The sequence below is a fragment of the Lethenteron reissneri genome, chromosome 59 (assembly GCF_015708825.2).
Source record: "Lethenteron reissneri isolate LAM-NWPU_2019-01 chromosome 59, ASM1570882v1, whole genome shotgun sequence".
Lineage (NCBI taxonomy): Eukaryota > Metazoa > Chordata > Hyperoartia > Petromyzontiformes > Petromyzontidae > Lethenteron > Lethenteron reissneri.
In genome coordinates this window covers 1,665,827-1,680,296 of record NC_083837.1, presented here as the reverse complement: position 1 = coordinate 1,680,296, position 14,470 = coordinate 1,665,827, and the positions used below count along the sequence as shown (strand labels likewise).

Sequence of the window (14,470 nt, the reverse complement as noted above, 5' to 3'; positions counted from 1 at the left end):
CCCTCACCCCGTGTCTCTCTCTCACTCTCCGCGCGTGTCTCCGTACCCCCGCTGTGCCCCCCTCGCCCTCTCCCCGCTAGGAGATGCTGAACACGAGCCGGGCGCAGGTCGCGGACGCCCACACTCGCCTGGCGCAGAACAAACTCGACTCGGCCGAGGAGATCCTTCGCAGGGTGGTGAGTCGACTCGTCGGATGCCCACGGCTATCGCCGCACCAAAGACAAAGGTCCCCTCACCAACTCCTGCCCTGTAGCCTGGGCCAAGGGCTGTTGGTAAGCGAGTAGCGGGCACCTTGGGAAGGCCGGCACGTTGGCGCACGAGGAGGAGGATGGGGGTGGCCAGAACCACGCCGGCCCCACCTCCCCGTCTTGTCTCTTCTCACAATTCAAGTTCCTAGAATCAACCCACCCGCGCCTGCAACATGGCTTCATCCCAGAGGTCGCATTTGGGTACCTGTACCCTACCCAATACCCGGCCGGGTACAGGTAGCCGGGTATCGGGTAGGGTACGGGTATGGCCGGGTACGGGTACCCGTTTGCGACCCTCGTGCGGCCGGGTACGGGTACGGAATCAAAACCCGTTTGCGACCTCTGATGTGTGTGTGTGGTCTAGCATGGGGGGGTGGGGGGGGAGGCGATGCTGCAGCTACTGCTGCTGATGCTGCTCCGTGTGTGATCCCAAATGAGTGAAACATTTTTTTTGCGTTTTTTTTACTTTTCTCGTTTGGCAAAAGGAATAAAACCGATAGCATCCAGCGCCAATGCTAAACCAGCCTCGGTGGCTGTGTGTGCGTGACTTTATTTCACACCGTACGTATCCAACCGCGCTAATCGGAAGTGTGTGCTCATGTGCCTGCGTGCGTGTGTTTGTGTGTTGGTGTGCGTGTGTGTGTGTATGTGCGTGTGTGTGTGTGTTGGTATGCGCCCGCGTGTGTTGGTGTGCGTGTGTGTGTGTGTCGGTGTGCTTGTGTGTCGGTGTGCTTGTGTGTGTGTGTGCGCCTGTGTGTGTGTGTGCGCCTGTGTGTGTTGGTGTGCGCCCGCGTGTGTGTGTGTGTGTCGGTGTGCTTGTGTGTGTGTGTGTGCGCCTGTGTGTGTGTTGGTGTGCGCCCGCGTGTGTGTGTCGGTGTGCTTGTGTGTCGGTGTGCTTGTGTGTGTGTGTGCGCCTGTGTGTGTGTTGGTGTGCACCCGCGTGTGTGTGTCGGTGTGCTTGTGTGTCGGTGTGCTTGTGTGTGTGTGTGCGCCTGTGTGTGTGTTGGTGTGCGTCCGCGTGTGTGTGTGTGTGTCGGTGTGCTTGTGTGTCGGTGTGCTTGTGTGTGTGTGTGCGCCTGTGTGTGTGTCGGTGTGCGTGTGTGCGTGCGTGGTGCGTCAACTTCGGGCGTGCAGAGGAACACGAACCCGACGCTGAACGAGAGCCAGGTGCTGGAGGTGTGTCAGCTGGTGCAGCGGAACCAGCAGGCCGACCGGCGGCGCTTCGAGGGCAACTACCAGGAGCTGCTGGCACGCCACCAGATGGTGCGTGGACGACGACGATGACGACGTCGTCACGTGATCACACCCACATACATACATACACACACATACACACATATTCACATACATACACACACACATACATACACACACATACACACACACATACATACACATACATATATACATATACATACATACACACACACACATACCTACACACACATACAACAACAACAACAACCGCCATTCGCCACTAAGTGGCGGTGACGTCACCACGACGCTTGTGCCAGGCCATGTGCACATTGAGGCCACGTGAAGACATACACACAGACACACACACACACAGACACAACAACAACAACAACCGCCATTCACCACAAAGTGGCGGTGACGTCACCACGACGCTTGTGCCAGGCCAAGTGCACCTTGAGGCCACGTGAAGTGTCGAACGCCCGCGGGCAGGAGGTCACGGGGCACACCCAGCAGGTGCCACGGGTCGACTGACCGAGATGACCGAGATGACTGGCTGATGCACCACCTGTGCCCCCTGCTGTGCCAACTTGCTGTGCTTTAGCCACACACACACATAACAGACAAAGATCCCCATGTAGCCTTAACAGGCTGTAGGGGCAAGTGCTGTTAGCGAGCATCTATGAAGGCCGGCACGGCACACGAGGGGGTGGGTGTCCAGAAAAACGCCCGACCGCCTTTGTCTCCCCAGTGGCGATGTTTAAAAATTGCACCGGGTGCTCATTGAGTCTACCTAGGGGAGGCCCAGGACCGGTTCAGATAATCGTCACCGGTGTTGACATGTACACACACACGCGTGTACACCAGGCACACAACAACAACAACAACAACCGCCATTCGCCACTAAGTGGCGGTGACGTCACCACGACGGGCACACACCAGGCACACACACGTATACACACACACATGTACACCGAGTACACATACACACGTGTACACACACACGCGTGTACACCGGGCACACATACACACGTGTATACACACACATGTACACCGAGTACACATACACACGTATACACACACACACGTACACCGAGTACACATACACACGTGTATACACACACACACACACACGTGTACACACGCGTGTACTCACCATCTCTCCGACCCCCTCCCTCCCCACCACCAGATCTTCCAGGCCTACCAGAGCTTGGCCCAGCAGACGGCGCAGATGCAGGCACAAGCCATGCTGCAGCAGCAGCAGCACCAGCAGCAGCTGCTCACCATGCAGGCGGCCGCCGCCTACAGACCGCACATTGGCGGCCTTCACGGCCTGCTGCAGCAGCAGCAGCAGCAGCGTGGCGGTATTGGTGTCGGCGGCGCTATGCCCGGCTCGTCCTCCGGGGCCGTGCCACAGACGGGGGACGGCTCTCAACAGGAGCCCATTCTGCTGTGATTGTGACGGAGCTGCTACGGGCCTAAACGTTGATTGGCCCGGGGTGAGGGCGGGCACGGGTTGGGGTGGTTTGGTAGGCCTCCTCTGTAGGCCTCTCTGTAGGCCTCTCTGTAGCAGGCCTCCTCTGTAGGCCTCTCTGTAGCAGGCCTCCTCTGTAGGCCTCTCTGTAGCAGGCCTCCTCTGTAGGCCTCTCTGTAGCAGGCCTCCTCTGTAGGCCTCTCTGTAGCAGGCCTCCTCTGTAGGCCTCTCTGTAGCAGGCCCCCTCTGTAGGCCGTCGCCGTGCCCTATCACCGGGTCACCGCTGTCTCCGCTGTCTCCCCTCGCCTTGGTGGGTCGGAGCGAGGTGATAATCGTTGGGGGGGTGGGTGGGTGGGTGGCTTTGCAAGTCGCCCCATCGTTGTTGTTATTGTTGTTGGGTCGCTGTGGCCTGTTTGTGGGGTGGGGGGAGGGGGGCGATTGTGGTTTTGAGTGTGGGCCGGCGGTGGAGGCCCAACTGGCAGGTCGCTGTAGGTCAGAGCGAGCTAGCGTGGGTCGCTGTGGCCTAGCGTGGGTCGCTAAAGCCTACCGTGGGTTGTTATGGCCTAATGTTGGTTATTGGCAAAATGTGGCCGAATATTGGATCACTGGTTCACTGTGGGTCACTGGGTCAGAGCGAGCTAATGTGGGCCTCAGTGTGAGCTAATGTTGGCCACTGGCTTAACGTTCGCCTCTGTGGCCTAATGTGGGCCGGTGCGATTTCAGTGTCAACACCGCTGCGGGCTCCATTGAGAGAGATTCGGCTCCGTTTGAGCCACGGGCAAAGCGACGGGTGGGGGGGGGCCTCGCTCCAGCCTGTCGTCGTCACAGCCTCGGGCCCCCCGCCCCCCCTCCAGGGAAGGCCACTAACGGCCTGGACGCAAACCAACCACGGGCCCCCCCCCCACTCCCTTCCGTCACATCCCTGCCCCCACCCCCGATTTTTTGCTACTGTATCTGTCGGCGTTGCTGCAGCATCGCCGGCAAATTTGTGTTGACCATCACCAGGGCACTTTTTTGTTTTTCTTTCGGGGGGTCGGGTGGGGGGGGGGCTACATTCCCCCTCCCCCCCCCCCCCCGCCGCCCCCCAATGTCAGAAGTCTTTGTTGCGAGGAGCTCCGGTCCAGGAGCAGCGATGGTGTTGTCGCCTTGGTGATGTCGTCCGTGTGTTATTTTTATATAGACCCAGATCATCCCAGCCGCCGTGTGCAACCGCACCGATCACGCTCTCTCTCCCGCTCGCCCGGTTGCCTAGCGACCCGCGCGGCCGGTTGCCCTAGCGACCCCGCGCGGCCGGTTGCCCTAGCGACCCCGCGCGGCCGGTTGCCCTAGCGACCCCGCGCGGCCGGTTGCCCTAGCGACCCGCGCGGCCGGTTGCCCTAGCGACCCGCGCGGCCGGTTGCCCTAGCGACCCGCGCGGCCGGTTGCCCTAGCGACCCGCGCGGCCGGTTGCCCTAGCGACCAACGCTCGCGAACCGGTTGCCTTGGCAGCGGTGGATGGGTTGCCCTCTTTCCGACCGAGCGTCGATTCCGCGCGGCGTTTTCCCTCGACTTGACGCCAAAACCGCTCGCCGTTCTGTGTCACATGACCACCACCACCGCCACCGTTTTTTTGTTTAATTTTTAATTTTATTCCCCCGGTAAATATTCACCGCGTTACCGCCGCGTCACGGCAAACCGGCGGCTGTAAGGTTGAGATAAACGTGTCGGAACGATCCAGTCGATGGTCCTGTTTCTGTGTCGTTCGTGTTCTCTTTAAACCACCCACCCCACCACCACGTGTCTCACGCAATTACGGACTCGTCGAGATCCATAATACTCACACAGAGACCCGTAGACTCACACAGAGACCCATAGACTCACACATAGACCCATAGACTCACACAAAGACTCATAGACTCACACAAAGACTCATAGACTCACACAGAGACCCAGACTCGCATAGAGACCCATAGACGCACACAGAGACCCATAGACTCACACATAGACCCATAGACTCACACAAAGACTCATAGACTCACACAGAGACCCATAGACTCACACAGAGGCCCATAGACTCACACAGAGGCCTATAGACTCACACAGAGACCCACAGACTCACACAGAGACCCATAGACTCACACAGAGACCCATAGACTCGCACAGAAATCCGTAGACTCACACAGAGACCCATAGACTCACACAGAGACCCATAGACTCACACAGAGACCCATAGACTCACACAGAGACCCATAGACTCACACAGAGACCCATAGAGTCACACAGCCGTAGACTCAGACAGAGACATATAGACTCACACAGAGACCCACACAGAGATCCATAGACTCACACAGAGACCCATAGACTCACACAGAGACCCAGACTCACACAGAGACCCATAGACGCACACAGACCCATAGACTCCCACAGAGACCCATAGACTCACACAGAGACCCATAGACTCACACAGAGACCCATAGACTCACAGAGACCCACATGTCGCACTCCCGAAGCCAGAGGTCATCACCGGTTCATTTTCAATCTCCCGGCGAGGCCCTCGCGGCCACCAACAACACCGGTGATGGCGATCGTCAGAACCGGTCCTGGGGGGGGGGGGGCCTCCCCCACCCACCCCCCCCACCACCCCTAGGTCGACTCGGCATGAAACGCCTACCGGGCGCGGTGCGTGGTCAACATCGACGGTGATTTTCCCACGAAGCCAACTTCCTGCGCCGGCCTTCATAGGCGCTGCTGCTGCTGTTGCTGCTGTTGTTGCTGCTGCTGTTGTTGCTGTTGCTGCTGCTGCCGCCGCTGCTGCTGCTGTTGCTGCTGCTGCTGTTGCTGCTGCTGTTGCTGCTGCTGTTGGCTAGCAGCTCCCTTGCCCCAACAACGATCTCGGCGCGCCGAGTTTGACGGGGAGCGGTCGTCGTCGATTTGCCGTCGATTTGCCGAGCGATCGAATTCGCCGGGGGTCTCTCCCCCCCCACTCCACCACTCACCGATTTTGGACTCGCTCGGAGATCCCCGATCCCCGCCAAACCGCGGCGGCGTGCCACGGTGGAGTTCCCCGTAACCGTGGAACTCTAAGGAGGACCCCCCTCCCCCATCCCTTCATAGAGTCGAGAGGCAAAACCAAAAGGTGCGGTGAAACGCGGCGATTGTGGGATTCTCCGAAACCCCCTTTTCCCCCCGATACTTTTAAAGCTTGAAGTTTTTGTTTTGTTACGAGTTGTGTATTTTTTTTTTACTACCACAGCTCTCTCCCCCACCCGCTCCCCTTAAGTAACGTCGTCACTCCGTACGGAGTTTGTTCTTCGTGAGTATTTTATCTTATTTTATTTTGTCGTCCGATCGATGTTCGTTTGTATCACGACGACGACGATCGTCGACAAGATGGCGGAAGCGTTGCCATGGCGATTTCCCCCCCTCCCTCATTGGTCCAACCGTCGTCACGGCGTGACGACGCGTCAACGCCAGCCAATCAGATCTCGAGAATAGCGAAAGGCGTCACAGTGAGCCCCCCTCCCCCCTGGCCCTGCTGGGCTCAGCTTGGCATACAGCCAGTGGGAAAACAAACCGACCTGTACCGTGCTGGCTCTGTGTGTGTGGTATGTGTGTGGTACCCTGTGTGTGTGTGGTTACCTGTGTGTGTGTGGTTACCTGTGTGTGTGTGGTGTGTGTGTGGTTACCTGTGTGTGGTGTGTGTGTGGTTACCTGTGTGTGTGTGTGTGTGGTTACCTGTGAGTGTGTGGTGTGTGTGTGGTTACCTGTGAGTGTGTGGTGTGTGTGGTTACCTGTGAGTGTGTGGTGTGTGTGGTTACCTGTGTGTGTGTGTGTGTGGTTACCTGTGAGTGTGTGGTGTGTGTGTGGTTACCTGTGAGTGTGTGGTGTGTGTGGTTACCTGTGTGTGTGTGTGGTTACCTGTGAGTGTGTGTGTGTAGTACCTAGTGAGTGTGTGTGGTTACCTGTGTGTGTGTGGTTACCTGTGTGTGTGTGTGTGGTACCTGTGTGTGTGTGTATAGCGGTGGGTGGAACACAGTGGGGCGGGTGGGCAGGCGGAACTTTGTTGTTGTTGTTGCTGCTGGCTGGAGTTGACGATGCAGCGGAGCGGGATTTGTTTGGATGTTTACAAGCGAAGGAATTTATTTTCTCACCAAACGCCCACCCCCCCCCCTCCTTAGAGGAGTTCATTAAAACAAATCAAATTCCCGAGACCATTCTAATGTCATTGTCTACGGTGTCTCTTCCATTCCGAAGGAGTTGGGGGGGGGGGTCAATTCGTATTCGTTTTAAATTGACTTTTAGCAAGTGTTGTCACTGTCATGTTGGAGTGTTCCATTTGGTTACGGGGGGTTTGTAAGATTCCAACTGCGCACAGGACCGGTTCAGATAATCGTCACCGGTGGTGTTGGCCGTGAGTGGGAATCGAACTCGGGTCGCCGGGTTCGTAGCGCAGCGCTAATTACCACACACAGGCACGTGTGTGTGTGTACGTGTGTGTGTGTATAGCGGTATACACACGTAAGTGTGTGTGTGTGTACGCGTGTGTGCGGACACATCTCAGTCGACCCGTGGCACCTGCTGGGTCTGCCCCGTGACCTGCCAGCGGGCGTTCGACACTTCACGTGGTAGCCTCAAGGTGCACATGGCCTGGCACAAGCGTCGTGGTGACATCACCGCCACTTAGTGGCGAATGGCGGTTGTTGTTGTGTGGACACATGCGAGCCGAGCCAGCACGGTACGGGTGCAGGTTTGTGTTGTTATTGTTGACCAGGTCAAGGCCCATCACAGGTGACGGCTTCAGCGGAGGAGGAGGAGGCTGATGATGTAATTCTCGTCATCACGTGGAAATTCATGTCGAGAACACAAACACTCCCATGAACGCCTTGGCATCCATTCTAAATCTCACTCGCCACACTCGTTGGTTGCCGGAACCGAGCCGGAACCGAGCCGGAACCGAGCCGGAACCGAGCTTGGAACCGAGCCGGAACCGAGCCGGAACCGAGCCGGAACCGAGCCTGGAACCGAGCCGGAACCGAGCCGGAAGCGAGCCGGAACCGAGCCGGAACCGAGCCGGAACCGAGCTGGAACCGAGCCTGGAACCGAGCCGGAACCGAGCCGGAACCGAGCCGGAACCGAGCCGGAACCGAGCCGGAACCGAGCCGGAACCGAGCCGGAACCGAGCCGGAACCGAGCCGGAACCGAGCCGGAACCGAGCCGGAACCGAGCTGGAACCGAGCCGGAACCGAGCCGGAACCGAGCCGGAACCGAGCCGGAACTGAGCTTGGAACCGAGCCGGAACCGAGCCGGAACCGAGCTGGAACCGGGCTGGAACCGAGCTGGAACCGGGCTGGAACCGGGCTGGAACCTAGCTGGAACCGAGCTGGAACCAGGCCGGAACCGAGCCGGAACCGAGCCGGAACCGAGCCGGAACCGAGCCGGAACCGAGCCGGAACCGAGCCGGAACCGAGCCGGAACCGAGCCGGAACCGAGCCGGAACCGAGCCGGAACCGAGCCTGGAACCGAGCCGGAACCGAGCCGGAACCGAGCCGGAACCGAGCCGGAACCGAGCCGGAACCGAGCCGGAACCGAGCCGGAACCGAGCCGGAACCCGAGCCGGAACCGAGCCGGAACCGAGCCGGAACCGAGCCGGAACCGAGCCGGAACCGAGCCGGAACCGAGCCGGAACCGAGCCGGAACCGAGCCGGAACCGAGCCGGAACCGAGCCGGAACCGGGCCGGAACCGGGCCGGAACCGGGCCGGAACCGGGCCGGAACCGGGCCGGAACCGGGCCGGAACCGGGCCGGAACCGGGCCGGAACCGGGCCGGAACCGGGCCGGAACCGGGCCGGAACCGGGCCGGAACCGGGCCGGAACCGGGCCGGAACCGGGCCGGAACCGGGCCGGAACCGGGCCGGAACCGGGCCGGAACCGGGCCGGAACCGGGCCGGAACCGGGCCGGAACCGGGCCGGAACCGGGCCGGAACCGGGCCGGAAACCGGGCCGGAACCGGGCCGGAACCGGCGACCGGGAACCGGGGCCGGAACCGGGCCGGAACCGGGCCGAACCGGGCCGGAACCGGGCCGGACCGGGCCGGAACCGGGCCGGAACCGGGCCGGAACCGGGCCGGAACCGGGCCGGAACCGGGCCGGAACCGGGCCGGAACCGGGCCGGAACCGGGCCGGAACCCGGGCCGGAACCGGGCCGGAACCGGGCCGGAACCGGGCCGGAACCGGTCCGGAACCGGCCGAACCGGCCGGAACCGGGCCGGAACCGGGCCGGAACCGGGCCGGAACCGGGCCGGAACCGGGCCGGAACCGGGCCGAACCGGGCCTGAACCGGGCCGGAACCGGGCCGGAACCGGGCCGGAACCGGGCCGGAACCGGGCCGAACCGTGCCGGAACCGGGCCGGAACCGGGCCGGACGGGCCGGAACCGGGCCGGAACCGGGCCGGAACCGGGCCGGAACCGGGCCGGAACCGGGCCGGAACCGGGCCGGAACCGGGCCGGAACCGGGCCGGAACCGGGCCGGAACCGGGCCGGAACCGGGCCGGAACCGGGCCGGAACCGGGCCGGAACCGGGCCGGAACCGGGCCGGAACCGGGCCGGAACCGGGCCGGAACCGGGCCGGAACCGGGCCGGAACCGGGCCGGAACCGGGCCGGAACCGGGCCGGAACCGGGCCGGAACCGGGCCGGAACCGGGCCGGAACCGGGCCGGAACCGGGCCGGAACCGGGCCGGAACCGGGCCGGAACCGGGCCGGAACCGGGCCGGAACCGGGCCGGAACCGGGCCGGAACCGGGCCGGAACCGGGCCGGAACCGGGCCGGAACCGGGCCGGAACCGGGCCGGAACCGGGCCGGAACCGGGCCGGAACCGGGCCGGAACCGGGCCGGAACCGGGCCGGAACCGGGCCGGAACCGGGCCGGGCGAACCGGGCCGGAACCGGGCCGGAACCGGGCCGGAACCGGGCCGGAACCGGGCCGGAACCGGGCCGGAACCGGGCCGGAACCGGGCCGGAACCGGGCCGGAACCGGGCCGGAACCGGGCCGGAACCGGGCCGGAACCGGGCCGGAACCGAGCCGGAACCGAGCCTGGAACCTAGCCGGAACCGAGCTGGAACCGAGCCGGAACCAGGCCGGAACCGAGTCGGAACCGAGCCGGAACCGAGCCGGAACCGTGCTGGAACCGAGCTGGAACCGAGCCGGAACCGAGCTGGAATTGAGCTGGAACCGAGTCGGAACCGGGCTGGAACCGAGCCTGGAACAGAGCTGGAACAGAGCTGGAACCGAGCTGGAACCGAGTCGGAACCGAGCTGGAACCGAGCCTGGAACAGAGCTGGAACCGTGCTGGAACCGAGCTGGAACCGAGCCTGGAATCGAGCTGGAACCGAGCTGGAACCGAGCCGAAACTGAGCTGGAATCGAGCCGTGGTGTGCCTCTGAATCTGGCTCTGGTGCGGTGGGGGGTGTGGGGGGTGACGTCACGCACGGGGCGAACGCATCATGATCGCCTGTCCCTGATTGGCCCTGGATCCAGATGCTCGATTGACGGAGCTGAAAATTCTATTTTTCTAACCAGGTCACAAGCCCCCCCCCCCCCCCCCACTGAGCCGTGCAGCTTGTTTTGTGTTTGTTCAGAGGCGGACCATAGCCCAGTGTGTAGAGTGGCTCTATCATCATCATCGTCATCATAGCAGGCGCCAAATATATTCTAAACGCCGCGTGACGGTGACTCAACAATGTGGAGGCGGGGAGACGCAGCAAACTCCACATATACAACAGCAGGCGTCGTCAGGGTCAAACACACGAGAACTCCCTCCTGTAGACCAGGCGAGGTCGTCAACATCTGGCCGCCGTGATACTCACCACCGCCTCCGCCACATCGCGCCCGCGGGGACGCTGCTTGACCTAGACGCGTGGCGATGTTCAGTCTGCTGGAGGGGGTGGTCCCGAACCGTCGGCGCGGTGGTGAGCTTGCTAACGACTCTGAGCTTACTGACAGTGGTGGGCTTACGTAGAATGGAAAAAATAAAATAATAAAAAATAAAACAAAGTCTTTTATTATTTCCATTTTACGTGACTTTACAGAAAGAACCAAGGAGATGAATCCCTGCAGTCACGAAAGAAGCTTTAAATCGAACTTTAATGGTGATTTTACTGACAGTGGTGAGCTTACTGACTACTCTGAGCTTATTCTCGATTTCCATGGAACTTGTTTTGGGTTCGCACCCCTCTCCCTGTCGCGAAACGGCCTTGCGATGGTTTTTGTTGAGGCTGTTGACGTTGTTTTGGTTGTTGTTGTTGTCGAGCGAAAGGCTCTCGCTCGCCAGGGTTGTTGTTGTTGATGATGTGGGAGATGTAAACAGACACAAAAGCGATACTAAGTTGAAATAAACTGAGAGATGATGATTATGATAATAAAAAACATCCCTTTTTTAGGGCTTGTTTTTGGTGTGTGTGTGTCACTGTGTGACTGTGTGTGTGTGTGTATGGTTTGGTGAAATCGCATGTCTGTGGCGATGTTTACTACACACCGCACCAGGTACTCATTTGAGGCCGAGTCGTTCTAGGGGAGGCCCAGGACCGGTTCAGATAATCGTCACCTATGTTGGCCGTGAGTGGGAATCGAACTCGGGTCGCCGGGTTCGTAGCGCAGCGCTCCCCACGACCACACACAGACACGTGTATGTACACGCGTGTGTGTGTACACGTGTACACATACGTGTACGCGTGTACACATACGTACACACACAGCCACAACGCAGCAGGTGTGCTGGCCAGGTAATGTGCACTGGGGGCAGGAATCCCGGGGTCCCATCGCTCCACCATCTCCATGCGAGCGCGGTGGATTCCCCAACAAGGCGTCATCACGATGCCTCTCCGGGGAGATGTTGGGAGGATTTGACAACAGACTCACTCACATCGCAGAGACAAAGATCCCCCCCGTGTAGCCCGCTGGGCGTGGTGCTGGCCACCCACCCCCTCGTGTGCCGTGCCGGCCTTCATAGGTGCTACTGGCTAACAGCACTTGCCCCTATAGTCTGTCGAGGCTACACGGGGGATCTTTGCACCAGCTGTGCCCCCACACACTCCCTGACAAAGTCAAAGTTCCCCCGTGTAGCCTGTAGCACTGTTGGGGGCCAAGTGCTGTTTGCGAGCACCTATTAAGGCCGGCACTGGTGGCGATCGAGGGGGGTGATGTGGCCAGTAACCACGCCCGGCCGCCTTTGTCTCTCTCACCCACACAAAATCACGCATGCCAGCGGCTTGTAGTCGTGATCATAAAACCGATTTAATAAATACACAAATAAATATTTGTACACGCATCGTGAGAGAGCGAGAGAGGGCACAGAGAGAGCGGGCTTGGCATGGCGGGCGGCACTTAAGGATCTTAACTTACCAATAAATATATCTTAAGATTGCGACAAAGCAAAGGACGGAAGGATAAAAAAAACACATTAAAAGTTATCAGACGCGTACGATAAATGTCGTGATCTTGGAACAAGCGTTTAAAGTTGACACGTGGAGGTCTTCTGCAGCCCAGGATTATCATCATCACGATCATCATCATCACGATCATCATCATCACGATCATCATCATCACGATCATCATTACGATCATCATCATCATCACGATCATCATCATCATCACGATCATCATCACGATCATCATCATCACGATCATCATCACGATCATCATCACGATCATCATCATCACGATCATCATCATCACGATCATCATCATCACGATCATCATCATCACGATCATCATCACGATCATCATCATCACGATCATCATCATCATCATCACGATCATCATCATCACGATCATCATCATCATCACGATCATCATCATCGCGATCATCATCGTGGTGATCCCGGATTTCACGAGCGCGTGCAAGGATACTCACAAATGACAAAGGCTGCAAATTTCGATTTAAAGCTTCTTTCGTGACTGCAGGGATTCATCTTCTTGGTTCTTTCGGTAAAGTCACGACGTAGAAGGGAAGTAATAAAATAATAAAAATAAAACATAATAAAATAATTCTAACGACGTTTCGGCCACAACGCAAGCAGCCGTCCTCAGGTGAAAACCAGGTCACACGCGCACACTGCACCAGGTACTCGTTTGAGGCTGAGTCGACCTAGGCTCGAGGCCCAGATATCGGGTTCGGCAGATGCTCGTCACGTGTTTTTTTTTCGGCGTGCTGGGCAGCTGTGAATCGAACGTGTGCCCGATGCAGCGCTAACCACTGCGCCACCGCTCCCCACGATTGTTCACTCCCTCACCCCCCACCCTCACCTCCCTCTTCACCCCCCGCACCACCCTCACCCGGTGAGCTGAGAGCTCGACGCCATCGGCACGGTTCGGCTACGTGTGGTTCGAAAGAAGTTCAACGCCCACGCACCATGTACTCTTTTGAGGCCGAGTCGTTCTAGGGGAGGCCCAGGACCGGTTCAGATAATCGTCACCGGTGTTGGTGGCCGTGAGCGGGACTCGAACTAGGGTAGCCTAGGTTCGTAGTTCAGCGCGCTAACCGCTGCGCCACCGCTGCGCCACACACAGACACACACAGAGACACACACAGACACGCGATTTCACCAACCCATAGACACACGCACTCGGTGGGTGGGTGGGTGGTGGTGGAGGGCATGGCGACACAAACATCGAGCCGCACAACATCGAGGGCGTGGGGGCCCCTTGCCACAGAAGTCCGCGGCTCTGTCGCGATCCGGCGGAGGTCATCCGGGGAGGTCATCCGGGGGTCATCCGGAGGTCATCCAGTGTCTTCTGGAGGTTATCTAGGGGTGATCTAGGGGTCGTCCAGGGGTCATCCGGGAGGTCATCCAGGGGGTCATCCAGGTGTCTTCCGGAGGTTATCTAGGGGTCATCCGTGGGTCATCAGGGAGGTCATCCAGGGGGTCATCCAAGTGTCTTCTGGAGGTCATCCGGGAGGTCATCTGGGAGGTCATCCAGGGGTCGTCCAGGGGTCATCAGATAGGTCACCTAGGGGGTCATCCAGGTGTCTTCCGGGGGTCATCCGGAGGTCATCCAGGGGGTCATCCAAGTGTCTACAGGTCATCCGGGAGGTCATCCAGGGGTCATCCTTGGGGAGGTCATCCGATCTCGGGAAGGCTCTGGCAGGCGCCGTGAGTCTGGGTTTGTCTTCAGGAGCGCGTCACCACCCAGACGCTTGCCAGGTGCCCAAGGCGTGGTGGGGCGGGTGGGGCGGGTGGGGCGGGTGGGGTGGGAGGGGTGGGAGCCACCTTGTGGCAACGTCGCCTTGGCCCTTCCCCCCACATCATCATCATCAGAAGTCCATCCACCACCACCACCCTCCTCTCCCCCGTCAGTTACAAACCAAAACAAAGATCCCCCGTGTAGCCTGTAACAGGCTGTCGGGGCAAGTGCTGTTAGCGAGCAGCACCTGTGAAGGCCGGCACAGCACACGTTGCCAGCGCAACGCCCAGCCGCCTTTGTCTCCCCAGTGGCGATGTTTATTGCACACCGCTACACCAGCGACTCATTTGAGGCGGAGTAGACCTAGGGGAGGCCCAGGACCGGTTCAGATAATCGTC

The 14,470-nt window shown here is 59.7% G+C and overlaps 2 protein-coding genes across 2 annotated transcripts in view; both read left to right on the top strand.

Moving 5' to 3' along the window:
• The window catches only part of LOC133357719 (uncharacterized), a 62,415-nt gene extending 57,787 nt beyond the window's left edge, over nucleotides 1–4,628 (top strand). The window contains exons 8-10 of the mRNA XM_061575814.1: nucleotides 81–176; nucleotides 1,383–1,511; nucleotides 2,632–4,628. Coding sequence (XP_061431798.1) covers nucleotides 81–176; nucleotides 1,383–1,511; nucleotides 2,632–2,898 — 492 coding nt within the window. The 3' untranslated portion in view covers nucleotides 2,899–4,628. The remainder of the gene's footprint in view (nucleotides 1–80; nucleotides 177–1,382; nucleotides 1,512–2,631) is intronic.
• Nucleotides 4,629–7,585: 2,957 nt separating this feature from the next.
• LOC133357718 (uncharacterized) lies at nucleotides 7,586–9,994 on the top strand. The gene is made up of 2 exons (XM_061575813.1): nucleotides 7,586–7,630; nucleotides 7,832–9,994. The coding sequence occupies exons 1-2, from the start codon at nucleotides 7,586–7,588 to the stop codon at nucleotides 9,992–9,994; spliced, it is 2,208 nt and encodes a 735-aa protein (XP_061431797.1).
• Nucleotides 9,995–14,470: the final 4,476 nt, after the last annotated feature.

Excerpts from the sequence above, each read along its gene's own strand:
- LOC133357718 (XM_061575813.1), top strand. The coding sequence starts at position 7,586 with ATGGCGGTTGTTGTTGTGTGGACACATGCGAGCCGAGCCAGCACG. Across the intron at positions 7,631-7,831 it reads ATGCGAGCCGAGCCAGCACG|CCGGAACCGAGCCGGAACCG; the intron begins GTACGGGTGCAG and ends GCCGGAACCGAG.